This window comes from Schistocerca piceifrons, chromosome 11 (genome assembly GCF_021461385.2).
Source record: "Schistocerca piceifrons isolate TAMUIC-IGC-003096 chromosome 11, iqSchPice1.1, whole genome shotgun sequence".
NCBI lineage: Eukaryota > Metazoa > Arthropoda > Insecta > Orthoptera > Acrididae > Schistocerca > Schistocerca piceifrons.
In genome coordinates, this window is record NC_060148.1 from 133,832,858 (window position 1) to 133,860,742 (window position 27,885).

Here is a 27,885-nt window from a genome sequence, read left to right on the forward strand (position 1 = left end):
GCCATTCGTGCGCCCAGGTTCGTCGTCTGTCTTTGATGCAGTGTCAAGGGTAACCGCAGCCACGGTCTCAGAGCTGATAGTCTGTGCTGCTGCCAACGTTGTCAAACTGTTCGTGCAGATGGTTGTTGTCTTACAAACGTCCCCATCTGTTGACTCGGGGGATTGAGATGTGGCTACACGATTGGTTACAGCAATGCGGATAAGATGCCTGTCATCTTGACTGCTAGTGATTCGAGGCTGTTGGGATCCAGCACGGCGTTCCGTATTACCCTCGTGAAACCACCAATTCCATATTCTGCTAACAGTCATTGGATCTCGACCAACTCGAGCAGCAATGTCGCTATACGATAAACCACAATCGCGATAGGCTACAATCCGACCTTTATCAAAGTCAGAAATGTGATGGTAAGCATTTCTCCTCCTTACACGAGGCATCACAACAACGTTTCACCAGCCAACGCCGGTAAACTGCTGTTTGTGTATGAGAAATCGATTGGAAACTTTCCTCATGTCAGCACGTTGTAGGTGTCGCCACCGGCGCCAACCTTGTGTGAATGCTCTGAAAAGCTAATCATTTGCATATCACAGCATCTTCTTCCTGTCGGTTAAATTTCACGTCTGTGGCACGTCATCTTCGTGGTGTAGCAATTTTAATGGCCACTAGTGTAATTGCTCATTGTCTCCAAACTGTTCCACTGCCGTGTGCTGTATATAATGGTGTAAAGTGTGTTCTTATCCTTCCAAAATTCCTATTTTCTTGAGCACAGTAGGGGAACCATATCCTACCCACAGAAAACACCTGCATACTGAACACCATCTTCTCAGTATTTCTCTATTGGCACTACTGATAATAGCAGATAATGTTCTCCAGGCATTCACCAAACACAAACCCTTCCATCGCATTGCCGCAGGGTACAGTGTGGTTCATCACTCCGAACCACTCGTCCAGTCATCTGTTGTCCAGCGGCGCCACTGGGTACTTCACCTAGCTGTCACTACAGCGGTGTGTGGCGTACGAGGGGCTGGTCGCCCACTGTACACCTCTTTTTAACTCCCTACACACAATCATCGTATTAGCTGGACTGCCGGTGGCACCTCGGAACTCGAAATCGATTCCTTCCACTGATTTTGTGGAATTTTTACTATCGCTTTCTGCAATGCTCTGACAGTCCTTGCCCTTCGGAATGTGAGGTCTGCCCGGTTTCAGTTTCAGCTGCCGTTAATCCTTCACCTTTCCACTCCGCAGTGTCCCTGGCGGATTTGTCAGTTGAGTGACATCCGATGGCTAGTCTGTGTTCAGAGTCACTGAACTCTCCTAATTGACCCATTCTTCTGTTACTGCTTCTCTACTGACGATGCAATACCCCTCGCCTCTTCCTATGCCAGTGGGTCTGCCTGTCGTAACATCCAGTGCTCGATTCTGCATCGCGTAGGGATGTCCAGATACTTTTGAGTTAGTTTGTTAGTTTTGTGTTGCAGGGATCATTTCCACAGTACGAAGATGGTTTGAAAAGTTCTAGGAACAGAATAGCAAAAAAGTACTTGCATTATTGAAACTCTTTTTTTATTTTTCAGTGTAGTCTCCTTGTAGATTAATGCACTTGGTCCAATGATGTTCCAGTGCCTTGATCCCATCTTGAAAATGAGTTTCCTCCAGGCCTGCAAAATAGTTGTCAACTCTGGCTATCAATTCTTCATTTGAAGTGAATCTTCATCCACCAAGATAAATTTTCAGTTTTGGGAAGAGATGGAATTCTGATGGAGCCATATTAGGTGAATAAGATGGGTGTGGGAAAAATTCATACCTTTGTTCATGTAAAATTGCCGTGATGACAGCACGTGTGCAGGCGCCCATTATCTTGATGGAAGATGACTTCTTTTGTTGCAGTTTGTCCAGGAGGTTAGCTTAGTATTCTACAGTAATTGTTTGCTCAGTGAGGAGATAACAGAATCCCCTTTGTATCCCAGAACACTGGTGCCATGACCTTTCCTGCCAAAGGAATTGTCTCTGCTTTCTTTGGTGGCAGAGAATCAGCGTGTTTCCCCTGCTTTGACTGTTGTTTTGTCTCTGGGGTATAGTTGTGCACCTTAGTTTCATCTGTGGTAGCAAACCAGTACAAAAAAATCTTGTTTGTTTTTCCTAAAACGGGCCAAACATTGTTCCGATATGTCCATTCTCGCGCGTTTTTGATTCGGCGCCAAGAGTCGTGGCACACATCTTGCAGATATTTTATTCATTTCTAAGTCTACAGTTAAGATGTGGAATGTCCTTTCAGATGACATCTGGCGGCGATCCTCCGTGACTGTTTTGTGCACTTTTGCAATGATTTCTGGAGTAGTGACACAGCTCGGCCGACCACTGCGGGGATCACCATCTAATCTCTCGTGACCAAATTTAAATTCATTTGACCACTTGGAAACAGTTGAATAGGAAGGAGCAGAGTCCCCCAGTATATTCTGGAAATTGGCACGAATGTCCTTTGCTTTCATACCTTTCATTACGAAGTACTCAGTCACTGCTCGAATCTCAGTCCCCACCTCCATCTTTGCAAATTGCTACGTGGGAACAACAACAGAGCCACATCACCGCCACAGCTCTCTTCCGAGAGCACTGATGTGGCACGTGTTTACAGGCAACAGTCCAGTGAATATCACTCGTTGCGCTAGTGCCGACCTCTCGTGGTGATTCCGAGAACTTTTCAAACCACCCTTGTATATCGTAATGATGTGGAATGAGTCTTTTTACATTATATTGCAAATTAATTTGTAAAAATTTCTACATGCTGAACATTAACAAAAATACAGGTGTGAGTTAGTAATTTGTGCCCTTCACATTTTACACATTACAATAATAGCTGGAGTTGTCAAGGAGAAACTACTTCAGCTTTTCAAAATGTGTTTTACTGGCTATCAGACATTCTGTATCATTCGGCAAGTGATCAAAAATTCTAGTTGCGGCACTGTGCACCCCTTTTTGTGCTAAAGATAACCTTAAGGTTGAGTAATGAATGTCATTGTTTCTTGTTATTGTAATTACGTACATTATTGTTCCTTTTGAGCAGCAGTAGATTATGAGTGGATAAGTCTAGTGTGAAGCTGTGGTGAAAATTCCAGATGTCTGGATGGTGATTGTGGGGAGCACCATATATTATTCCTACACCGTGTTTTTGAGCAGTGAAGATGTTTTCCTTAAATATGAGTTACCCCATTCTTTGTGACAACATTGAGTGAACATATGTCAAATTACTTATTTTCCCCATCCCCATGGTTTACAATGGTTGTAAGTGCAAATGTAGCTGAACTAAGTTATTTTCGGAGTTCCAAAATGTGCCTTTTCCAGATTAATTTCTCATTAATATGGACACCAAAAATGTTTGAAGTACCTACCTATTTATTATTTCCTCACCACATGTTAGGCTCACAATTGGTGTAGTACTCCTAGATGTGCAGAATACATTCTGTTTTTAAAACTGAGAGCGAGACTGTTCGCAGAAAACCAGTCGACACCACTGTTAAGAACTTCGTTTAGCGTATCTTCTGTTGCTGCAAGTATTCTGGTACTGGTTAGAATACTAGTGTCATGCATAAAAAGAACTAATTCTGCTTGTTGTACCGGGTGATCAAAAAGTCTGTATAAATTTGAAAACTTAATAAACCACAGAATAATGTAGATGGAGAGGTAAAAAATGACACACATGCTTAGAATGACATGGGGTTTTACTACAACAACAAAAAAAAAAAAAACAAAGTTCACAAAATGTCCAACAGATGGTGCTGGACAGCAAAAGTCAGTAACTGGTACCGTGACGGGTGAGAGGTACGCCGACATGTTACAGAATCGCCTCATCCCCAGCCTGGCAAACACCTGCTGGAACGAATCATGTTTATGGAGGATGGCGCTCCACCCCATATTGATAGCACGTGAAAGATCTATTGCGCGCGTCGTTTGGTGACGATCGTGTGCTCAGCACAATGACATTTTCGTCACACTTGGCCTCCCAGGTCCCCAGACCTCAGTTCGTGCGATTATTGGCTTTGGGGTTACCTGAAGTCGCAAGTGTATCATGATCGACCTACATCTCTAGGGATGCCGAAAGACAACATCCGACGCCAATGCCTCATCGTAACTGCGGAAATGCTTTACAGTGCTGTTCACATTATTCCTTGACTACAGCTATTGTTGAGGAACGATGGTGGACATATTGAGCATTTCCTGTAAAGAACATCATCTTTGCTTTGTCTTACTTTGTTATGCTAATTATTGCTTTTCTGATCAGATGAAGCGCCATCTGTCGACATTTTTTGAACTTTTGTATTTTTTGATTGTGATAAAACCCCGTGTCATTCCAAGCGTGTGTGTCAATTTGTACCTCTCTATCTACATTATTCCGTGATTTATTCAGTTTTCAAATTTATACTGACTCTTTAAACGCCCGGTATGTTAGATGGAAGATCGTTGACATATACACGGAACATTAGTGGACCTAAGATTGAGCCTTGGGGAACCACATATATGATTTCTTGTCAATCTGAGTAATATTCCTGTGCTACAGTTGTCTATTTACCAAGTACAACTTTCTGCATTCTTTTGGTTAGATAAGACAGTATCCATCGGTCGGTTACACAATAGATTCCCTAAAACCTCATTTTACCTGGGAGGATAGTGTACTAACAAGGGAACCTCCCCATCGCACTCCCCTGAGATTTAGTTGTAAGTTGGCACACTGGATAGGCCTCGAAAAACTGAACACAGATCAATCGAGAAAACAGGAAGAAGTTGTGTGGAACTATGAAAAAATAAGCAAAATATACAAACTGAGTAGTCCATGTGCAAGATAGGCAGCATCAAGGAGCGTCTGAGCTCAGGAGCGCCGTGGTCCCGTGGTTAGCGTGAGCAGCTGCAGAACGAGCGGTCCTTGCTTCAAGTCTTCCCTCGAGTGAAAAGTTTACTTTCTTTATTTTCGCAAAGTTATGATCTCTCCGTTCGTTCATTGGCGTCTCTGTTCACTGTAATAAGTTTAGTGTCTGTGTTTTGCGACCGCACCGCAAAACTGTGAGATTAGTAGACGAAAGGACGTGTCTCAGCAATGGGAACCTAAAACATTTGATCGCAAGGTCATAGGTCAACCAATTCCTCCACCGGAAAACACGTCTGGTATATTCTATACGGCTTGAGCGTCACGTGACAGGAATATGTTGTCGATCTGATTCTTCTACCTTGCCCGATTTAGGTTTTCTTGTGGATGTGATAATCACTCCCAAAAAAGTGAAAACATAAGAGTTTGTCACATAAACTGCAACAAATGAATTGTCTGAAAATAAAGAAAATAAAATTTTTACTCGAGGGAAGACTCGAACCGAGGACCTTCCGTTACGCAGCTGCTCACGCTAACCACGGGACCACGGCACTGCCGAGTTCGTACCATCCTCGATGCCACCTATCTTGCGCACGAACTACTCAGTTTGTATATTTTGCTTGTTTTTTTCATACAATTTCTTCCTGTTTTCTCTGTTGATGTGTGTTCAGTTTTTCGAAGCCTATCCACTGTGCCAACTTATAACTAAAAAGAGGGGGGTGCGATGGGGAGGTTCCCTTGTAAGCAATTTACTATCGTCTTAAGATTACGTTCCCGATCTAAAAAGGTAGACTGTGCGAGTTACGAGGACAGTGCAAAATGTATTCGGAGCCGTTTACCCGGTGGCGGTAGGTGACTGAACGGGTGTGTGTCGGGCAGATCTACACGCAGCTCATGCAGGCGCAGCGGGTGGAGGAGGAGAGCCCGGTGGCGCTGGCCATCGCGTGCTACCTGGTGCAGGAGGGCTGCAGCCTGACCAAGAGGAACCACCGCGGCAAGAGCCCGCTCGACCTGGTCGCCGGCAGCCCGCACCTCGCCGACCTGCTCCAGGCGTACAACCTGCAGGGGCAGCCGCCGCCGCCGCTGCCCGTCCCGGCCGCCACTGCCGCCACCGCCAGGTGTGTCACGCTGTCTGCAGGCTCTGGGCACTCTCCACGTCCTCGTCCGGTACAACACTGCCGGCTCCTACTAAATTAGCCGCACACCGATAACTTTACTCCTGTGAAACGATACTTACCGTATTTACTCAAATCTAAGCCGTACTTTTTTTCCGTTTTTTGTAATCCAAAAAACCGACTGCGGCTTAGAATCGAGTGCAAAGTAAGCGGAATTTTTGAAAAATGTTGGTAGGTGCCTCCACAACTAAGTCCTGCCGTCAAATATATGTAGTGCTACACAGACATGCTTTGCAGGCACAAAGATAAATACTGGCACCACCTCAATTGTGTCTCATGTTACAATGGACCAACTTTGTTTCTATTTGGAGGGGCGGTCTAAAACTTTTCTCTCCCCTTGAATTTCGAGTCTCAAATTTCAGGTGCAGCTTAGATTCGGGAAAATTTTTTTCCTTGTTTTGGAGTCTCATTTTTCAGGTGCGGCTTAGATTTGAGTGCGGCTTAGATACGGTATTTATTCTTATCGTGTGTATAATGGTTAAAGTATCGGACTATTTCCTTCAAAGATTTTTATTTAAAGGAAGCAGCACAAAAAATGCCAATGGGGCTGAGGTTGTATTAGTAATCCAATAAACTGTATAGGGTGTTTCAAAAAGGACTTTGTAACTTTGAAAATTCATATAAATTATTCGTAGTAACTACAGACGTGATTGTAGTGTCAATTCATAAGGAAATAAGAGTTTTGTCTCACGTAGTTCACTAGTGCCGAATCGTACTGTAAGAAGCGCTAGCAGCAATTCCATTAAAGATGCCTGCCTTCACTGGACCCGAGTGTGCCAGCTGTGCGTTTTGGTTTGAAGAATCGATGTCGGCGACAACAGTTCAGTGTAATTTCTGTACCGAGTACCCTAAAGATCCTCCTAAATCCTCCTAATAGGCCTACAGTTTATGAGTGGCATAAGTGTTGTATAGGATCAGGGTGCTCAGTAAGACATGGGAAATCGTCAGGTCGTCCGAGCACATCTGAAGATGTCATCAAGCGAGTGAGACAATGTTTTGTCAACAGCCCTAAGAAATCGCCCCTGCGTGCATCTCGTGAACTGCAAATCCCACATAAGACTGTTCGGCATGTGGGGAGAAACTGTTTGCATTTCAAACTGTACAGATTGACTATTGTACAAGCAATAAAAGACACTGATAAAATTGCTTGAAAGAACTTCTGTATGAATATGTTAAATTGATTACTTGAGGATGACTATTTCTTGGACAAAATCATCCGTTCTGATGACTTTTCACTTAAGTGGCAAGGTTAACACGTGTAACTGTAGGATTTGGGGCAGTGAAAATCCACATCAAACGTTGCAACCTGTTTGTGATAGCCCTAAACTGACCGTTTTTTGTACATTGAGTGAGAACAAAGTGCATGCCCCTTTTTCTTCTGTGAGAGAATTATTAACAGGATAGTGTACCTGGATATGTTACAACAATTTTTGATACTGCCGATCAGTGAGGATGACCAAGAATGAAATGTTTACTTCATCCAAGATGGTGGACTACCCTACTACTAGGCCAGCATCTGGGATTTTCTCAGTGACAGCTTTCCAGGTCAATGAATTGGCCTTGATGCACCAGTTGCTTGGCCCCCACGTTCCCCAGACCTGACACCACTCGATTTCTGTTTTCTTAATAGGGTTTCAGCAAGGATATCATGTTTGTACCTCCTGTGCCAGCTTCTCTACCTGAACTTAGAGCAAGAATTTACACTGCCACTGAGCAAGTTACACCTGCAGTGATACAGCGAATTTGGGAAGAAATTGACTTCTGATGGGATGTGTGCAGGATAAAATCTTTAGTTTAAGATAAAAAAACTTGATGTGTTTCCCTACAAAATAACACTGAACCCAGCTCTGTATCTTCTTTCAATAAATTTATATAAATTTTTAAAGTTGAAAGTCCTTTCTGAAACACCCTGTAATTACATAAAAGGAAACAGTCGCTAGCCTCGTAAGGCAAAGTTGTATCGAGTACTAGAACATTTCGTAATCAACGTTAACTATTTAGATTGCCTTTACTTGATACAAAAATTATGTTTGTAAGTAAGATACCAAGAAGTAACGTAGTTTATCAAACAATGTAACACTAGTTTGGCATGAACGACACAGTGGGAATATTAACTGTTTTTGCACAAACTGGCTCTTGTGACACTTACTATATGTACATTAACACTTCCTATCTGTACATTAAAGCGGGAAGCTAATGATTATCATAGATAAATAATTACTAATGGTGCAGCAATATTAACTTGGACTAGATGTTCTTTTATCAGCTTAATTATTGGTAAATACTGTCCTTCAAAAGGCTGTCAGGTAATTACATCCTCTATTCCTATTATTATTTTTATACTTCGAGAACATTCACTTCCTTACATTATTTAGCTCCTTATATTATTTACTGGGCTCTAGTATTGTTTCAGTAGTTGTAGCCAATTGCTTATTATAGCATGCAAATTTTAGAGAGCTGGTAAGTGCATGTCGTTAATGCTGTAATTGTAATATGAAAATTAAATTTGGCTTAACAATTAGCGTGGGGACCCAGAAACTAATCTACCAGTAGACTCAGATCAAGGCTGAACATTTTATTCACAACACAACATGAGAAACCCTATTAACTACATACAAATGAAATTGTAAACACTGTTACTTCCAAACTTGCAAAATAAGTAATCCTCGTGCTGGCTCTTTAAAGTCTGCTAGCCAGCAACTATTATGGATCATCACAATTTTTACTGGAAATCATAATAGTGTACAGAGATTTCAGTAAGTATAGTCTTTAAGTCCCTTTATGAAAAATACGTGGAGTACTTCATATCTTAGGCTCACTGAATAATTATGAAATTTACTTCTCCACAGAGTTTCTTAACTGTAGTGAACGTTTACTGAAGTGACTTTTCATCTCGATAAAATACGTTACTCGGAAATATCATAGTGCTTGGGGTAGGGCCCCATCTAGGTAAACTAGTCAGGATAAAATATGGGTTCTCAGCACAAAGTTTACAGAACAGAAACATATTATTGAAAAGGAAATCGCATAACTGGTCCACGCAGCTACACAGTACTCAACTGATAATTCGATATGGAGGTTATGACTGAGTCAATCTGGTGCTCCTATCCGTGGTTCTGGCTGTGTAACAATCTCTGAAAATGTTCTTCTTAGCATCAAATTTTCATAGTAGAGAGCTAGCCAAAAGTGTGCCATGAATAATAAGCAAATTACTTCCACATCTGAGGTTATGTTATGTAATCTTACTAGGCTTCTTGCCTTGTTCAGTTCACAAGATGCAAACTCTTTGTCTGCTAGCCACTGACTAACTCTTTATCACAAACGAGCCATGCAGTTTGACTGCCAAATCCCCCTTTTCTATTCTTGCCAAGCCAGTTTCCTTGCAGAGAGACTTTCCCCATGTTTCATGTGATTGCAAACCTACATTCCCTATGCATGGACCATTATTACAAGTAAAGTTTTAACATTTCCGTTCTTTTACATAACGTTACTTTTAAAATTACATCCGTAGATTAATTACGTTGACACAAATTGACGTAAATAATGAATAAATTTTTTTCATAGATGTTACATCAAGAGCTTGGTGATACAGAAGTCACAGTAAGTAAAAACAGAGAAAGAAGTTAGAAGGTAATATAAACTATAGTGGTTACACCAGCCATTCGCCTGTAATCTTCCCGTGTCTTGTAAATCACTCGGTTCCTACAGTTATATTGACATAAATACTCTGTAAGCCAAGCAAGTTGTATAGGTTAAATACCATCTTTTGCAACTGTAATGACAGTCTTAATGAGACCAAACACATTTCACTTTACTCTGAAGCATCTACAGTGGTCACTGTAACAATGATTTTTTTCTCTTAAAATTTTGTTTGCTAGGATCGTGAACGGTTCACATGCAGGTACTTTACTTATTACTGTAAATATTTTTAATTTTTATTGTTTTTCACGTTTTTTTTACGTCGTTCTTCGTGTTTTTGCACACAGCACTTTCACTGCACTAAGTATATTCACGTTTGTGTGTTGTGAGGAACTACTGTCATCTCACCATTTCACTGCAAATGACGATTCTTAATCTATACGCCTTATACATTTGCAACTGTGGAAAAAAGAGGCCGAAAAACAAAGAAGACAATGTAGATGTTGTGAGCCATTGAAAAGTGCAGAGCAGAGAATTCTTCACACAACAATAGTGACTCTGTCATCACCTCCATCTCAGATTATCAGTTGAGTACTGTGTAATTACATGAACCAGTTATGCAGTTTCCTTTTTAATAATAAATTTGTGTTCTGTAAGCTTTGTATTTAGCACCTATATTTTATCCTTAGTAGTTTACCTAGATAGGGTCCTATCCAAAGTGCTACGATATTTCCAAATATCCTATTTTACTGAGCTGTAAAGACATTTCAGTAAACTTTCACTACAGTTAAGAAACTTTGTGGAGAGTAAATTTCATAATTATTCAGTGAGCATAAGCTATGAAGTACTCCACGTATTTTACATAAAAGGACTTAAAGACTGTTCTTACTGAAATCTCAGTACAGTATTATGATTGCCTGTAAAAATTGTGATGATTCATAATAATTACTGGCTAGCAGACTGGCTGTTCCATTCCTGTACTGAGTAAGAGAAAAATGACGTTCTGTATTCCTGTGTATGTGCCCTAATCTCGCCTCTTTCTCATGATTCCTGTATGAAATGTACTGTTTTGGCAACATAATAGTCACACTGTCTTCGATTACAGGTCCACGAAAAAGTTTCACGAGTACTAAATCGTCTTACTTCCGAGGGTTCCCGTTTTAAGTCTCCTGAGCATTTCTATTACACTTACGTATGTGCTATAAACACCTGTTACGATCGTAGCAGCACACCTCTGAATTAGTTCCGTGTCTGCTGTCTCGTCTACTCGACAATGGCACCAAACACTGGAGCAGTACTCCAGAATTGGTCACACTAGCAACTTGCACATAATTTCTCTTACAGGTGCATTGTATTTTCCAACAAATTTAAGTCTTTCCTACTACTGATTTTATGTCACTGTCCCATGTTATGTCTCTTTATAACATGACTTGTGCTAGAAGTGTGAGAGACCCATACCAAAAGAGACTAACAGTGGATATTGAATGCATACAAAGTAGCGTGCCACAGTCGTCTTGCTCTATATTACTACCTCTGTAAGATGCTTACCCTAAAATCGTAGCAAAACTTTCATTGACAGAGGTATCGGAACAGTTTTCTCTTGTAACTTTTGACATGCTTATTTCTGAACCAGGGACCCTTGCCTCAAATTGATATGTTCATCTGTCTTCATCATCCTTAAAAGTTTGTAACACATCTACAACCTCTATAAGTGTGTAACGTGAATTGTGAAACAGTGCAAAGATGTCATTGCAGAATTATCTTTGGGCTTAATTTAAAATCTAGACAAAATTTTCCTTTTCTACCCTTACATACCATTAATCTGACGATACCTGTACCGGGCGAGGTGGTGCATTCGTTAACACACTGGACACGCATTCTGGAGGACGACTGTTCGGACCGGCGTCCAGACGTCCCGATTTAGGTTTTGCGCGATTTCCCTAGATTGCTTCAGGCAAATGCTGGGATGGTTCCTTCGAAAGGGCACAGCCGGCTTCCTTCCCTAATCTGACGGGAGCGACGATCTCGCCGTTTGGTCCCCTCCGGCAAATCGACCGACCGGTGATTCCTTTTTGGCCAAATTGAGAAAATGTTTCTTCGTACATCCTGTGGCATGCGATGTAAGTACTTTCAAAAGGGTGATAATTGTATGTCACACAGTCTACTCTGTGTGACTTTCCATTCTCTAAATTTTAGTGTTGTTAAAACGTACTAATTTCGAAATGTGTACGTTTAGCATTAAGTTTCAAACAAACACTGTAGGAGACTCTGTTTTGTCACAGCCCCAATGGCACAGCAGGAATGAGCGGCAGCGGTAGCAGTAGCAGCAGCAGTAGTAGCAGCAGTAGCAGCAACAGCAGCAGTGGCGGCCACGCCCACCGCGGCACTGCGGCTGCAAGGCAGGCCGACAGCACTGTGCAGCCGCAGCCGCAGCCGACGGGTGCCGAACGGGCTGACGACGCAGCGGCCCGCGGCACTCGGCCCACGCAGAACTGCACGGCCACTGGCTCCACCGGGACGGGGACAGTCGTGGACCAGGTCAGTATATACTGACTACATGCCATTTTATTTGTCTATTAGCACAGAAATGCTCGCGGAAGAAAGTACCGTCGTAGAGCGTAGAGGGTATTGAACAAAATTTGTGATTCGATTCTCTCTCTGTAGCAAAACAACTGCACAGTAGGTTATAACAGAGCATAAGGCTACAGATGAAGAGAGATATTATATTAAACCTCCTGGCAGATTTAAACAATTCAGGGCTCACCCACAAAGCCTTTTACCACCACATCCTTCCCCACTTCCTGAATTTCATAGCACTACCCCTGCATGCTGTGTCGTACTACCACTCTTGGAAAAAAGGATATATTTTGGAGAAATGGCTTAACCACACCCTAAAAAACTGCTTCCAGAATGAAATTCCCTCTGCTGCAGAGTATCTCCCAAGAGTTTGAAAGGTATGAGAGATGTACTGGCTATAGGAGGGTATAGTGATTCTCTTTCTTAACATCCCCCCCCCCCTCCCACCCCACTCCCTCCTTCAGATTGCAGGTTCCTTGACCATTCTTAAAATCACTTGACTTGGAAATTTTTAACTAAAATTTTTTTTCATTGTTGTGACACAAAATACATTCCAGTTACTTTTTGCTGATACGTTGGTGTGCTCAAATGTAATGCCTCCGAATTGTTTACCGTATTTACTCGAATCTAACCCGCACTCGAATCTAAGCCGCACCTGAAAAATGAGACTCGAAATCAAGGAAAAAAATTTTCCCGAATCTAAGTCGCACCTGAAATTTGAGACTCGAAATTCAAGGGGAGGGAAAAGTTTATGGCCACACCTCCAAATCAAAACAAAGTTGGTCCATTGTAATATGAGACACAATTTAAGTCGAATGAATGACGACACAGCTACAGTAGTTTGGTTTGAGTAGTAAGCTTAGCAGTTAAGCTTTACCAGGTAGCCATTGCTATGCTTGGGCGCTCCGTCCGTATTTGTACGGGTACCCTTCCTTTTTCACGTGCTTCATCTCATTTGAATTCATTACCTATTTTTCTTTGATATGATATGTGCCGTTCTCTTTGTTATAGGTGTTTACGTCACTCTTAAGCTGAAAATGCCTTATTGTACTGTGTCATCCATTGTTTGTCGCATTCTGATGATGAGTGTATATGATCTATCGCCGCTCACGGCATGGCTTGCTTTAGTGCGCACTGCCGCCGATTACAATTAAAAAAAAAAAAAAAATAAATAAAATAAATAAAGAGAGAGGAATTGTCTCATTAGCGAAACAATGGCAAGAGACTGCTATTTGTTGTTACTTACACTGCTGCTTTCTTTAATAATGGTCAACAAGAGCGAAATAATAGGCTACGTGTGACAGAAGATGTTCTGAACGAGAGTTTAGCGAAAATCTTTGCAGGCGCCTCTTTATTACTTTACATTCTGCACAGAAATAAGAGTCATCTTAGATTTAAAAATCTAGTCAATTGCCGTGCTTCATTTCTGACTGTATCACTATTAGGCATAAGAATAATACGAATATAAACATGACACGATATGTATATTCTTCCGCGTTTGCTGTTGTCTCACTCTAGTTTCGTAGTTTATTAGGCAGACAGGATTTAAATGAGTTAGCAGCAAACATGACACAATACATGGCAAAATGTTTATATTCGTATTATTCTTATGGTGAAGAGAATACTGCATGTGATTCACATGGCCATTTTGATTGACAAACATCCCAGTCTCGCCAGTGGATTTTCGTAGTACATTGAAATGCTCCTACATTCGAAGATGAGCATTACAGAATGTCTATTTACTTCGTCGGATAATGTATGAAGATGCAGTTTTTTAATTTATTTACTGGCGCAGAGGTTTTGGTGCCAGTATTTATCTTTGTGCCTGCAAAGCATGCCTGTGTAGCGCTACATATATTCGACGGCAGAAGTTAGTTGTGGCGGCACCTACCAACATTTTTCAGAACTTCTGCTTGCTTTGCACTCGATTCTAAGCCACAGGCGGTTTTTTGGATTACAAAAACCGGAAAAAAAGTGCGGCTTAGATTCGAGTAAATACGGTATTCTATTCTCAGTATCAGTTGAGGTATTACAATTCATTCATATTACTCGGCTGACTTTCCCACTTCACTGACACAAATTGCAACCCGCTACTGCCAGAGGGCTACGAATTGTGGCCTGTAATGTGGTGGTGTGCAAAATAATTATGTCAGTGCGTGGGAAGCAGTGTGCTGTAATTGAGTTTATAACTGGCCACACGTGAAGCACGCTCTTCTTCAGCGTGACAATACCAGACCACACACTAATGCTGCAGCATCTGCAATACTCCGATTTCTTGGGTTAACTGTCATCAATCATCCTCCAATTTTCATCTGTTTCCAAAATTTAAAGAAAAACTTGGATGATGTAACTTTGATAGTGATGAAGCGATATGAGCACAGCTGAGTATGTGGCTCTGTCAACAAAGTCAAACACTGTACAGTGATGTTATCAACAAACTGATCTCTTGTGATAGAAATACGTGCATCGCCAGTGTCAGAGTTTTCACATAAAAAATTGTAAGGTAATAGTTTCCATTACGCCCTCATATACACACATCAAAACAAGTTTTGCTTCACCCTGGTTCTCGGAACTCCTGAAGGTTGATGTTAATTGTGGATATTGCATCACAGACACAGGTCCTTTGACTGTTCACAGATGTCACTAAACCGCCCAAAGATGTACACAACCGTGCATTAGCAGCGCCTATTAGATGGAGAGGTTCCGACAGCCGATCAGTTCCATTAATTCCACCAGGAAAGAGGTACACAGCTCGTGTTGTCTGTAGTTGAACTGTGCCTAGATGGTCAATACCAAAGTTCGATTGCATCCGAAACTGTTACTTTGTGCCAGGAAGGGCTCTGAACAAGGGAAGTGTCCAGGCATCTGAGAGTGAACCAAAGCGATGTTGTTTGGACGTGGAGGAGATAGAGACAGGTAATGTCAATGACTTGCCTCGCTCAGGCCACCTGAGGGCTACTACTGCAGTGGATGACTGCTACCTACTGATTACGGCTCGGAGGAACCCTGACAGCAATGCCACAGTGTTGAATAAAGTTTTTCGTGCAGCCACAGGACTTCGAGTTAAGACTCAAACTGTGCACAGTAGGCTGCAGGATGCACAACTTCACTCCCGATGTCTGTGGTGAGGTCCATCTTTGCAACCAGGACACTGTGCAGTGCGGTGCAGATGGGCTCAACGACATGTCAAATGGTCCACTTAGGATTGGCATCACGTTCTCTTCACCGATGAGTGTCGCATATGCCTTCAACCAGACAATTGCCAGAGACATGTTTGGAGGCCACCCGGTCAGGCTGAATGCCTTAGCCATACTGTCCACTGAGTGCAGCCAGGTGGAGGTTCCCTGCTGTTTTGGGATGGCATTATGTGGGGGTAGACGTACGCCGCTGCCGGTCAAGTAAGCCACCGGAACGGCTGTACGATACGTGAATGCCATCCTCCAACTGATAGTGCAACCGTATCGGCAGCATCTTGGCAAGGCATTCAACTTCCTGGATGACAATTCGTGCCCCCATCATGCACATCTTGTGAATGACTTCCTCCAGGATAACGACATCGCTCGACTAGAGGGGCCAGCGTGTTCTCCAGACAAGAACCCTATCAAACATGCCTGGGATAGGTTGAAAAGGGCTGTTCATGGGTGTGTGACCCACCAACCACTCTGAGGGATCTACGCTGAATCGCCGTTGAGGGGAGGGACAGTCTGGAACTTGTGGATAGTATGCCATGATGAATACAGGCATGCATCAGTGCAAGACATGCTACTGTGTATTAGAGGTACTGGTGTGTACAGCAGTCTGGACCACCACCTCTGAAGGTATTGTTGCGTGGTGGCACAACACGCAATGTATGGTTTCCATGAGCAGTAGAAATGATGGAAATGATGTTTATGTTGATATCTATTCCAATTTTCTGTACAGGTTCCGGAACTCTCGGAACCGAGGTGATGCAAAACTTTTTTTGATGTGTGTATGATCATTGACTAAAATGTGTTATAGATGTGTTGTATGTTCCTGTATGTGATGTCTTTCATTGTAATACATTTTTGTATACAGTAGGCAAAAATAGTACATGTAAAGCACATGTCTACTACTGCAACTGACATGAAGAATACTGCAAAATGTTTGTGTGACATGGTTTGCGATGTGTGTGCTGTTTACTTTTTGCTTCCTCCAGAAATGCGTAAATACCAGAATGAAAGAAAATGCTGTTCATTAGAAGAAACTACAGAAGTAGACAACATTCTACTAACAATTCTTATACTGTAACAAAAAGCAGGACTAGCCGTCGGAGCCGGCTGGTGTGGCCGAGCGGTTCTAGGCGCATCAATTTGGAACCTCGCGACCACTACGGTCGCAGGTTCGAATCCTGCCTCGGGCATGGATGTGTGTGCTGTCCTTAGGTTAGTTAGGTTTAAGTAGTTCTAAGTTCTAGGGGACTGATGACCTCAGAAGTTAAGTCCCATAGTGCTCAGAGCCATTTGAACCAGCTGTCGGAAGTGAATGTAATGGCCTGAAACCAGTCGTATTCGTAAAATAGAGCTCCTTAAAAGTTTTTGCGTCTGGTTGCATTCTCCATCAGTAATCGTTAACTGAACAAACAGCCCTGGAGTTCATTAGCATCCAGCATCAATAAAGTAACATGAAAGGCAGAAATGGTCATACCAAGCTATGCTGCACATTGACTCGGTTCCAAACTGCATCTCGAGCGGGGAAGGTGTTACTGATACTAATGAAGAAATAGTCTTGAGATTCCCCACCAAACAGTTCTGGGTATACTTGATACTAGTCAGTACCCTTTACATGTCCCACATTTCTTCAAGCTGCCTCCCTTTCTAACAGACCACTACATTTGTCGTCTCATTTTCTGGATGTAGAAACCGATGTGTGTTATTTCTCTAGGACTGATGAAGCATTCTGCAACTAACCTTCCGGGACAGATCGACCAATCCTGATACTGAATGTATATAACTGTGAAATTACAGATGACTTTCTTTACTCCTTTGCAGAACGTACTTAGGCAGTCTATGTATTTTACCCTGAGGAGACGACATTACATGTGACCCACACTTCCCTAGACTTGCTCCATGTCTGGTAGGAAATGACTTTTAATTTCTGTTGAGGTTTTTACTCGTACATAAGCCAGAACAGTTAAAACTTCGCTTTCCTTCCATTGTAGTATCTATACTTGCAGTGCAAATTTTTCATTGTGTTAGCAAAAAAAAAAAAAAAATTATTATTATTATTATTTCACTATGAAAATAACTGTTCTGTTACGTTACGTTTGTCAAACTGCAATAAGTCCAATACTAGTCTCATGCTACTAGGATTTATGCGATTTTTATAAAATAATAAACCTACATCTACCATACATTGATCATCTGTAGACAGGAGATTCAAATGGATGTAATCAGGAAAGAAACAAAGATCATACTAGTTCAGAAAAAAAGAAGTCCAAAGCCATCATTCACTGCAGTACAAAATTTTCATTCAGAAAGTAACACTTGGTTTCTTCTTACAGAAAGTAATATAGACTTTTTTTTTGTAACAATAATAAAAGATAAATATTTAAGCTCAGGTGTTAAATCATCATGTTCCTTAGGTTCTAAATATGAAACGTATAAACCACATTAAAATGGATCAGTGTTGTGAGAAAGTATATGCTCAGCTTCACAATTTTTTCTATATCTACTCAACTACTAACTCCAGTAGACTGCATTGCTACTAACTATAGTAGACTGCAGTGCCACCTTATTTTTAGAATGAACTGTAATTACCTATTAATTGTTGTGTTTGTGTTGTGGGGCAGGCTACAAATTCGTGTTTTTGAAGGTCATATTTTTCTGGGAGGGTTGGGGGGGGGGGGGGGGGGGGGGGGAAGGAGCAGGTCCCCCTCCCCAACTCTTGCTGTCCCGAGTTCACCCACGTGTTGCGAGGCAACGGACGAGTTGTGAGACGCCCTGAAAATATTCTAAGTTCTGAGTTGGCGTGGCCGTGCTGGGGCCTCTCGGCAGACCGCGGCTAGTCGGTGGCCGCACAATGGCCGGACCACGTGGTCCATTGGCCGTTTGGCTGGGAATTCCAAGGTGACGCTGTGTAGGTGAAGAAGCCACTCCGAGAGTGCCAAAGATGGCGGACTTTGCGAAACCGTCATGGCAGACATTTTACAGTTCGTATAGAAATGAATAGAGCCAGGTAAATCAGGATACCTCAAAAAGAGACATGTACATTACCATTATTTTCACGACGATTCTGATGGTGTAGTCAGATTTTCAGTATCTTTATTAGTTTAAAGTTTAGTATCTGACTGTAAATTGTGCAAGTAACACCCAGTAACAAATTTCCAAAATTTAAAGGGTTCTTCTGATTTCGTCGCTCGGCATGTTTTTAGAAAGCTATTAGTGTAACCTAAATTGGTATAAATTACAGGTGTGTAACGTGAATAGTACACGAGCTATTGGAGGTCAAAGTGGCCGATTACTACTAATCGCGTCAGGCCATAAGTACTCCACACTGACAAGAAAAAATGGTAGTAGCATGCTTATAAATATATTTATTCATCTATGTCTTTGTTTATATCCAACATATGCTATTCATGAAGAAATTGGTTAAATATTTACTGTTTTAGAAAGCACGGAGACATTAGGCTACTGGCCTACCTTTTGTTCTATTTCTTTTATATATGTTTATTTAATTTGTTTATGTATCTATTAATGTGTATTAGTGTGTGTTTATGGTCCAGCCGTAGGAATATTTATTTAATTTCAACTTATTTAAATGTAAATCCAGTATATCAAATGTGTTTCATTATGTTTGTGTGGGTGTGTTTGCTTTAAGACACGGTGCGAGCGCTCTAACCAATCACAGTGCTCGTGATTGGGGAGACTGGATGGAAGCGGGAGGAGAGTTGCGGGCAGAACGGCACAGGACACGGGGAGTGCTGGACAGGACACGGGGAGTGCTGGACAGGACACGGGGAGTGCTGGACAGGACACGGGGAGTGCTGGACAGGACACGGGGAGTGCTGGACAGGACACGGGGAGTGCTGGACAGGACACGGGGAGTGCTGGACGTGACCGCGTGACGGACGCACAGTCGCGACAGAGAGAGACTCGGAGAGTGTGCAGCAGTTTGCGCGTCGTCACAAGATAGAGAAATACTTCGGAGCGCCGACTTGCGAACTTGTGAGATTTCCGAGGTTTCTGCAGTGAAGACGTATTACTCGTTTAGAAGTAAATATCTCGCGAGCTATGTTGTCGCAGGAATGCAGTAGGGATCTATTGTTTCCCTGTTATTGAACGTATATTTTATTTAATTGCTGGACCATCGACACCAATAAGTGTTTTGCAGAAATATACCACATTCTCGAAAGTACTACTACTATCGTATTCATCATTCAAAGTCGTTAAGATAGCACCTGCAGATATTATTTAATTACAATCTTTCATTTATAAATTTCTACATTACATTCACAATTGCCGAGTGATGCGAACCTCGGTCCATTCGATTCATGTGTATACTCGTATTGTGTATTCTAGACTAAGCAGTATTTGGCTCGTAATGCGGCAACTACGTATCCCGGCCCCTAGACAACGAAACTGGCCGAAACTTTTAATATTTCAACTTTGAGTCTGAGGGTATGTAGTTGAGAGCCATCACACTACACCATTTCATTGTTATTTGAAAGCCCGCAGTGTGTAACACACTGCCTACAGTTTTGCCGCTCACTGCCTCGAAGCTTATTCCAACTGTGCAGACAGTGATGTCCTCATAAGACGCGTCCGTACTGGACGTGACCCAAACACACAGAGCCCTTTCTTGGGAGGGGTGTGCAGTGCTGATGGTGTACATCTACATCTACATCCATACTCCGCAAGCCACCTAACGGTGCGTGGCGGAGGGTACCTTGAGTACCTCTATCGGTTCTCCCTTCTATACCAGTCTCGTATTGTTTGTGGAAATAAGGATTGTCGGTATGCCTCTGTGTGGGTTCTAATCTCTCTGATTTTATCCTCGTGGTCTCTTCACGAGATAATATACGTAGGAGGGAGCAATATGCTGCTTGACTCCACGGTGAAGGTATGTTCTCAAAACTTTAACAAAAGCCCATACCGAGCTACTGAGCGTCTCTCCTGCAGAGTCTTCCATTGGAGTCTATCTATCATCTCCGTAACGCTTTCGCGATTACTAAATGATCCTGTAATGAAGCGCACTGCTCTCCGTTGGATCTTCTCTATCTCTTCTATCAATCCTATCTGGTACGGATCCCACACTGCTGAGCAGTATTCGAGCAGTGGGCGAACAAGCGTACTGTAACCTACTTCCTTTGTTTTTGAATTGCACTTCCGTAGGATTCTTCCAATGAATCTCAGTCTGGCATCTGATTTACCGACGATCAACTTTACATGGTCATTCCATTTTAAATCCCTCCTAATGCGTACTCCCAGATTACTTATGGAATTAACTGCTTCCAGTTGCTGACCTGCTATATTGTAGCTAAATGATTAGGGCTCTTTCTTTCTGTATGTTCGCAGCACATTATACTTGTCTACATTCAGATCCAATTGCCATTCCCTGCACCGTGTGTCAATTCGCTGCAGATCCTCCTGCATTTCAGTACAATTTTCCATTGTTACAACCTCTCGATATACCACAGCATCATTCGCAAAAAGCCTCAGTGATCTTCCGTTGTCATCCACAAGGTCATTTGTGTATATTGTGAATAGCAACGGTCCTACGACACTCCCCTACGGCACACCTGAAATCGCTCTTACGTCGGAAGACTTCTCTCCATTGAGAATGACATGCTGCGTTCTGTTATCTAGGAACTCGTCAATCCAATCACACAATTGGTCTGATAGTCCATATGCTCTTACTTTGTTCATTAAACGACTGTGGGGAACTGTATCGAACGCCTTGTGGAAGTCAAGAAACACGGCATCTACCTGTGAACCCGTGTTTATGGCCCTCTGAGTCTCGTGGACGAATAGCGCGAGCTGGATTTCAGACGATCGTCTTTTTCGAAACCCATGTTGATTCCTACAGAGTAGATTTCTAGTCTCCAGAAAAGTCATTATACTCAAACATAATGCGTGTTCCAAAATTCTACAACTGATCGACGTTAGAGATATAGGTCTATAGTTCTGCACATCTGATCCACTTCCCTTCTTGAAAATGCGGATGACCTGTGCCCTTTTCCAATCCTTTGGAACACTACGCTCTTCTAGAGACCTACGGTACACCGCTGCAAGAAGGGGGCAAGTTCCTTTGCGTACTCTGTGTAAAATCGAACTGGTATCCCATCAGGTCCAGCGGCCTTTCCTCTTTTGAGCGATTTTAATTGTTTCTCTATCCCTCTGTCGTCTATTTCGATATCTATCATTTTGTCATCTGTGCGACAATCTAGAGAAGGAACTACAGTGCAGTCTTCCTCCGTGCAACAGCTTTTGAAAAAGACATTTAGTATTTCGGCCTTTAGTCTGTCATCCTCTGTTTCAGTACCATTTTGGTCACAGTGTGTCTGGACATATTGTTTTGATCCACCTACCGCTTTGACATAAGACCAAAATTTCTTAGGATTTTCTGCCAAGTCAGTACACAGAACTTTACTTTCGAATTCATTGAATGCCTCTGGCATAGCCCTCGTCACACTACATTTCGCTTTGCGTAATTTTTGTTTGTCCGCAAGGCTTTGGCTATGTTTATGTTTGCTGTGAAGTTCCATTTGCTTCCTCAGCAGATTTCATAATATCACATTTCACTTATCGCTGACAGTTAAAAATACATTTTCCTGTTCTGCATTTTTCACACGCAATTCTGCAGCCGGGCCGCAGCGCGACACCCGACGCGACAGCCTCGCCGGCCGCTGCCGCTCCGCACCCCCTGCAGGGCGTGCCGGCGCGTCCGCACTCGGCACCTCCCGCGCCACCCCCGCAGCCCGTGGAGGCGCGGGGCCAGAGCCACAGCCACAGCGCACCCCCGCCTGTTGAGTGCGCCGTCTGCTCCGAGCTCGGAGACGAGAACGTGCGGTTCGAGCCGTGCGGGCACCGCGTCACCTGCGAGGAGTGCGCCTCGCGTGTCAAGAAGTGTCTCCGCTGTGGACAGGTGGTCAACAAGAGGATCACCAGCGGTGAGTGCCCCGCGTCCTCCGTCCTCCTCCACCTCGGCCCCAATCCTCACCGAGCGAGGGGAGCAGTGGTCAGCACACTGGACTCGCATTCGGGAGGACGACGGTTCAATCCCGCGTCCGGCCATCCCGATGTAGGTTTTCCGTGATTTCCCTAAATTGCTCTGGGCAAATTCTGGGATGGTTCCTTTAAAAGGTCACGGCCGATTTCCTTCCCCGTCCTTCCCTAATCCGATGAGACCGATGACCTCACTGTTTGATCTCTTTCCCCAGACAACCCAACCCAACCCAACCCAATCCTCACACCACTGTAATAGCCATTGGAGTCGTTCTCGATACTGTGTGCAGATTTTTTGTGTAGTCGGGAGAATGTTCATAAATCAACAATGATACAGGGTTATTTCTCGATTAATATCCCTGTTGCAGTTATCAATTACAATGTGCCCTTCGAAAATAGCTGCACAAATATTCGTTCGGTCAGATCCTGATAAGATTTCAAAACAGTCCAAAAACTGCGAATCTTCTCTTAATGTTTAGAAATGTAAATTCGTGCGCTTCACAAAACAATAAAGTGTAGAATCCCTTGAGGAAAGCCAAGAAGACACGGTAACTCCAGTAGCTTGCAGTCCCATTCCAGAAGAGAAGGGAAGTGAAGTGAACAGGTAGAGTTTGACGTGTAAGCTGTTGAGTGTCTGTTCCTGTCGGCAGCTCACTAAAATAGAGTTCCGTTTAGCAAACGGTGCTCGGAGAGCCCTCCTCCTCTGTCAGGTGAGCCTTTCAGTGTGATCTGAACGGCAAGGTCGCTTTGCTCATGTTCATTCACCCTATTCCTGGAGTGCACTAGTTGATTGTTGTCACATCAGAGGAAAGGGGACGGACAAAAAACACAATTTTTATGTGAAAGTTGCTTAGCATCTGCTGCTTACCTCACATAGACTGTATGTTCTCATAAATTTGTATGTTCTTTCATCCATTACTTACAGTTTCAATGTACACACTGTGCAAACATTGTATCTAGTCTATGCAAACTAAGATGCCGATAGGGCATTAAAATTTAATAAAGCAATTCTTCACCCAACATTGGCACATTTTTTAAAAAAATGTAATTGAATTTATACGGAATCACCACAAGAGGTCAGTGCTAGCGCAACAAGTTGTTCACGTGATATTCATTGGACTGTTGCCTGTAAACACGTGCCACGTCTCGGAAGAGAACTGTGGCGGTGACATGGCTCTGTTGTTGTTTCCGCGTAGTGATTTGCGAAGATGGAAAAATCGATATTCGAGCAGTGGTTAAGTACTTTGTAAAAGAAAGGAAGAGGAACTAGAGATCAAATTGCTAACATTCGGTGGATTATGGAAAAAGCGAGAGAATTCCAGAAAGATGTGTACCTCTGCTTTATTGACTACGCCAAAGCCTTTGACTGCGTCGATCACAACAAATTATGGAACGTACTGAAAAACATGGGTGTACCAGATCACCTCATTCATCTGATACGGAGTTTATACCTTGACCAAGAAGCCGCGGTGAGAACTATGTATGGAACAACGAAATGGATAAAGATTCAGAAAGGGGTCCGGCAACGCTGCATACTGTCACCGTACTTATTCAATCTGTATGCAGAACGTGTTATGAGGAATGCGAGGCTAGATGAAGGAGAAACAGGAATTAAAATAGCTGGAATAAATGTAAACAACCTCAGGTATGCGGATGATATGATCCTGTTGGCAGAAAGTGAAGAAGAATTGAGAACACTCTTACTGAAGGTGAAAGACGAAAGTGAAAAGGCCGGTCTTATGCTGAATGTGAAGAAAACGAAAATTATGGCAACTACACCTACCAATTCGTGAGATATAGCAGGAGAAACCATGGAGGTAGTGACCACATTCAGTTGTCTCGGTTCCCAGATCTCTGCTGATGGCGACTGCAGCCACGAAATCCGGAGACGCCTGTTGCTCGGTAGACAGGCGATGTCAAACCTTGACGAGGTTATAAGGTCCAGAGATATAACACTACCAACAAAGATCCGTATTGTGAGGGCTACGGTCTTTCCAGTTGTGATGTACGAATGTGAGACCTGGACCATTAGAAAGGCTGAACGGCGAAGAATTGACTCCTTCGAATTGTGGTGTTGGAGGAAACTTCTTAGAGTTCCGTGGATTGCAAAGAGAACTAACAGATCAATATTGGAGCAAATTAAACCAGATTTCTCCCTGGAAGGTCTAATGTTAAAACAAAAGCTGACCTACTTTGGACACACAATGTGAAGGCATGCCTCGCTGGAAAAAACATTAATGCTGGGGAAGATTGAAGGAACTAGAAGAAGAGGACGTCAGAGGATGGGATGGATCGATGGCATCACAGAAGCAATGTGTTCCAACCTGGAAGGTCTACGGGAGAAAGTGCAAGACAGGAAAAAGTGGCGTGATTTGGTTCGTGGGGTCACGAAGAGTCGGAACCGACTAAACAAATAGAGAGAGAGAGAGAGAGAGAGAGAGAGAGAGAGAGAGAGAGAGAGAGGGGGGGGGGGGGGGGGGGGGGGAGGAAAGAAAGGTATGAAAGCAAAGGACATTCGTGCCGATTTCCAGAATACACTGGGTGACTGATCCTTCATATTCAACTGTTGCCAAGTGGACAAATGAATTTAAATTTGGTCAGGTGAGCTTAGATGATGATCCGCACAGAGGTCGGCCGAGATGCGTCACTACTCCAGAAATCATTGCAAAAGTGCACAAAATGGTCACAGACGATCACCGATTGAAAGCGTGTGAAATTGCTCACGCTTGCCAGATTTCATTTGCAAGGACATTCCACATTTTAACTGTAGAATTGGAAATGGAAAAAAAATATCTGCAAGACGGATGCCACGACTCTTGACACTGGATCAAAAACGCACGAGAACAGACATCCTGGAACAATGTTTGGCCCATTTTAGGAGAAATGAACAAGGTTTTTTGCACCAGTTTGTAACCACAGATTAAACTTGAGTGCACTACTATACACCAGAGACAAAACAACAGTCAAAGCAGTGGAAATGTGCTGATTGTCCGCAGCCAAAGAAAGCAAAAATGATTCCTTTGGCAGGAAAGGTCACGGCATCAGTATTCTGGGATGCGAATGGGATTCTGTTTATTGATTATCTCCCCACTAGGCAAACAATTGCCGGAGAATACTGCACTAACCTCCTGCAACAAAAGATGTGGTTTAGCAAGGAAGAAAGTCATCTTCCATCAAGACAATGCGCGCCCACACACCTGCCATCGCCATGGCAAAATTACACGAACTAAGGTACGAATTGTTGCCACACCCGCCTTATTCACGTGATGTGGCTCCGTCACACTTCCAGCTCTTCCCAAAACTGACAATTTTTCTTGGTGGTCAAAGATTCACTTCAGACGAATAACTGATAGTCTGAGTTGACAACAACTTTGCTGGCCTGGAGGAAACTCATTTTTCGAGATGGGGTCGAGGCACTCGAACATCGTTGGACCAAGTGCATTAATCTGCAAGGAGACTACATTGAAAAATAGAAAAGGTTTCAGTGATGTAAGTACTTTTTTTTCCTATTGCGTTCAGAAGACTTTTCAAACCACCCTCGTAAGTTCTTACGCGCATTGTACGTGTACAAGTCAGCAATCTAGAAACAGTGTACCTGGTCTAAAAGTAACGGAGATGCAGGCAGGACGTTGGAAGTTATTGAAGCTATTCTCGATATACCACACTGCCGGTTGTAGTGTTTGGCGCAAAATCACCAGGCTGCTCTCAGAATTGACTCTCGAACAGGCGACGTAGAACTGCCAGTGTGAGGAGCAGTCCTCCCCTAGGTGGACACTTGCCAACTTTTACGACTGGCCAGGATATTTATTGAGCGCCATTGCAAAGTGGGCTTGCGAGGGGGAACTGTAATCGCTTGAACTCAAATGGGTTGTCAGACAGTGTAAATGGTATTCACAGTATGAATACCGGTTCACCCCGAGCACATCCGGTAAGAATGGTGGCGTTGGTAATGTTTTTGTGGAGAGCAGTTACTCGTAGTCTAGTACCATTACAAAGTTTAGGCAGTTCAAGGTCCACAGTAGTAGCATGATAGATGTACTAACCTTAAGGAGAAGTTTGGGAGAAAGATGATCAGGTGGGTTAGTGCTATTAAGGAACTCCACTGGTTAGTGGACCACGTCATCTGTCTGCCACACTGACTCCATAGAACTATATTCCATTTATGACCCTCAAAAGGACATAAGTAGTATGTCATTAATAGCGCCAGATCTGTTGTTCTCGGGTGTTGTACGCCCTGTTCACACATCCAGTCTGTGAACTTCGTCCGTACAATCAAAATATTGGGGTAAATTCTATCTGTTAGTTTTTTAAGATTGTGACTACTGTTCCCTATTTTCAGCAGATGTTCAGAAAACTTTCCAGCACACTTATCACCTCTTACATGGACTCCCGTATTTTTCTTTAGACGCTGTTTCGTGAAATAGGGCCATAGATGCGAAGATTTTATGCACATCCTAACCTCATCAGCTCGGGCTCCTCTACGTACAAAAGGAAGCTAAAGTCCCCTGCCAGAGCACAGGAACTCCATCTATCGCACGATCGTCACATTTTATGTCTTTCAAAGTTTCGTTAATTGCTTCAAATCTGCCTTTGTGGGCCATAGTACTCTCATCCCATATAATAAATTTACACTCCTGGAGAACACTTCTCAGCCTAGAGATATTGCATACAAACATTTTAAATTTGATGAGGCTAAACAGGAGTTTAAAGGCAGTGTTAGTTGTGTCACCACCTTACAAAAGTGTTGCTAATTAAGGTAGTAGAAGCCTGGTCTTCTCTGAATGTACATCTGACCAAAAAATGATTCTGGTAGCTGGATTCAGAGGTTTTTGTTGATGCTGCCTTTTGAGTTCTTGTGGTGATTATCGGTAGAAACTTTCGTCCCCTAACAGATATTTCGTTATTTCTAACTGAGAATCAAATACCATTTTTGATAGATTTAGCTTTAAAAATATTTTGCTTTAGCAAAATATTTCCATTAAAACTTTTATCCCTTATTTACTCTCTTAGGTGTTGGGTTTCCGAAAGCACTGAAACACACATTTTTTATGTCTAACTGAGAAGCCAAATACAAATTCTCATAGATTTTGTTTTAAAAATGCTTGGATTATGAAATATTTTCATAAAACATTTCATCCCCTGTCACCCCCTTAGGGATTGAAATCCAAAAACATTTAAAATATATTATTTTTATTTCTAACCTAGATGTACCTTTAAAATACTAAGTAGTTCTTTCTTTTACAAAAAGGGAAAAAAAATTTTTTCACTCACTATTTCACTCCCTGAGGGGTTCAGTTTTCAAAAATGTTGAAACAAGTATTTTTTTGTTTCTGACTGAGAAACATATCATTTTTCACAGTTCCACCTTCAGAATTGCCTTAATAGTGACATTTTTCAAAAAAACCCTTCATTCCATATTTGACCGTCTTAGGGGTGGAATTTTGAAAAATCCCT

At 42.6% G+C, this 27,885-nt stretch overlaps 1 protein-coding gene across 1 annotated transcript in view; it reads left to right on the forward strand.

Annotated features, from left to right (window-relative positions):
* LOC124719963 (E3 ubiquitin-protein ligase MIB2) overlaps positions 1 to 27,885 on the forward strand; it is a 215,178-nt gene that overhangs the window by 181,314 nt on the left and 5,979 nt on the right. Inside the window, exons 15-18 of the mRNA XM_047245178.1 lie at positions 5,736 to 5,986; positions 11,983 to 12,032; positions 20,542 to 20,554; positions 22,219 to 22,376. Coding sequence (XP_047101134.1) covers positions 5,736 to 5,986; positions 11,983 to 12,032; positions 20,542 to 20,554; positions 22,219 to 22,376 — 472 coding nt within the window. The remainder of the gene's footprint in view (positions 1 to 5,735; positions 5,987 to 11,982; positions 12,033 to 20,541; positions 20,555 to 22,218; positions 22,377 to 27,885) is intronic.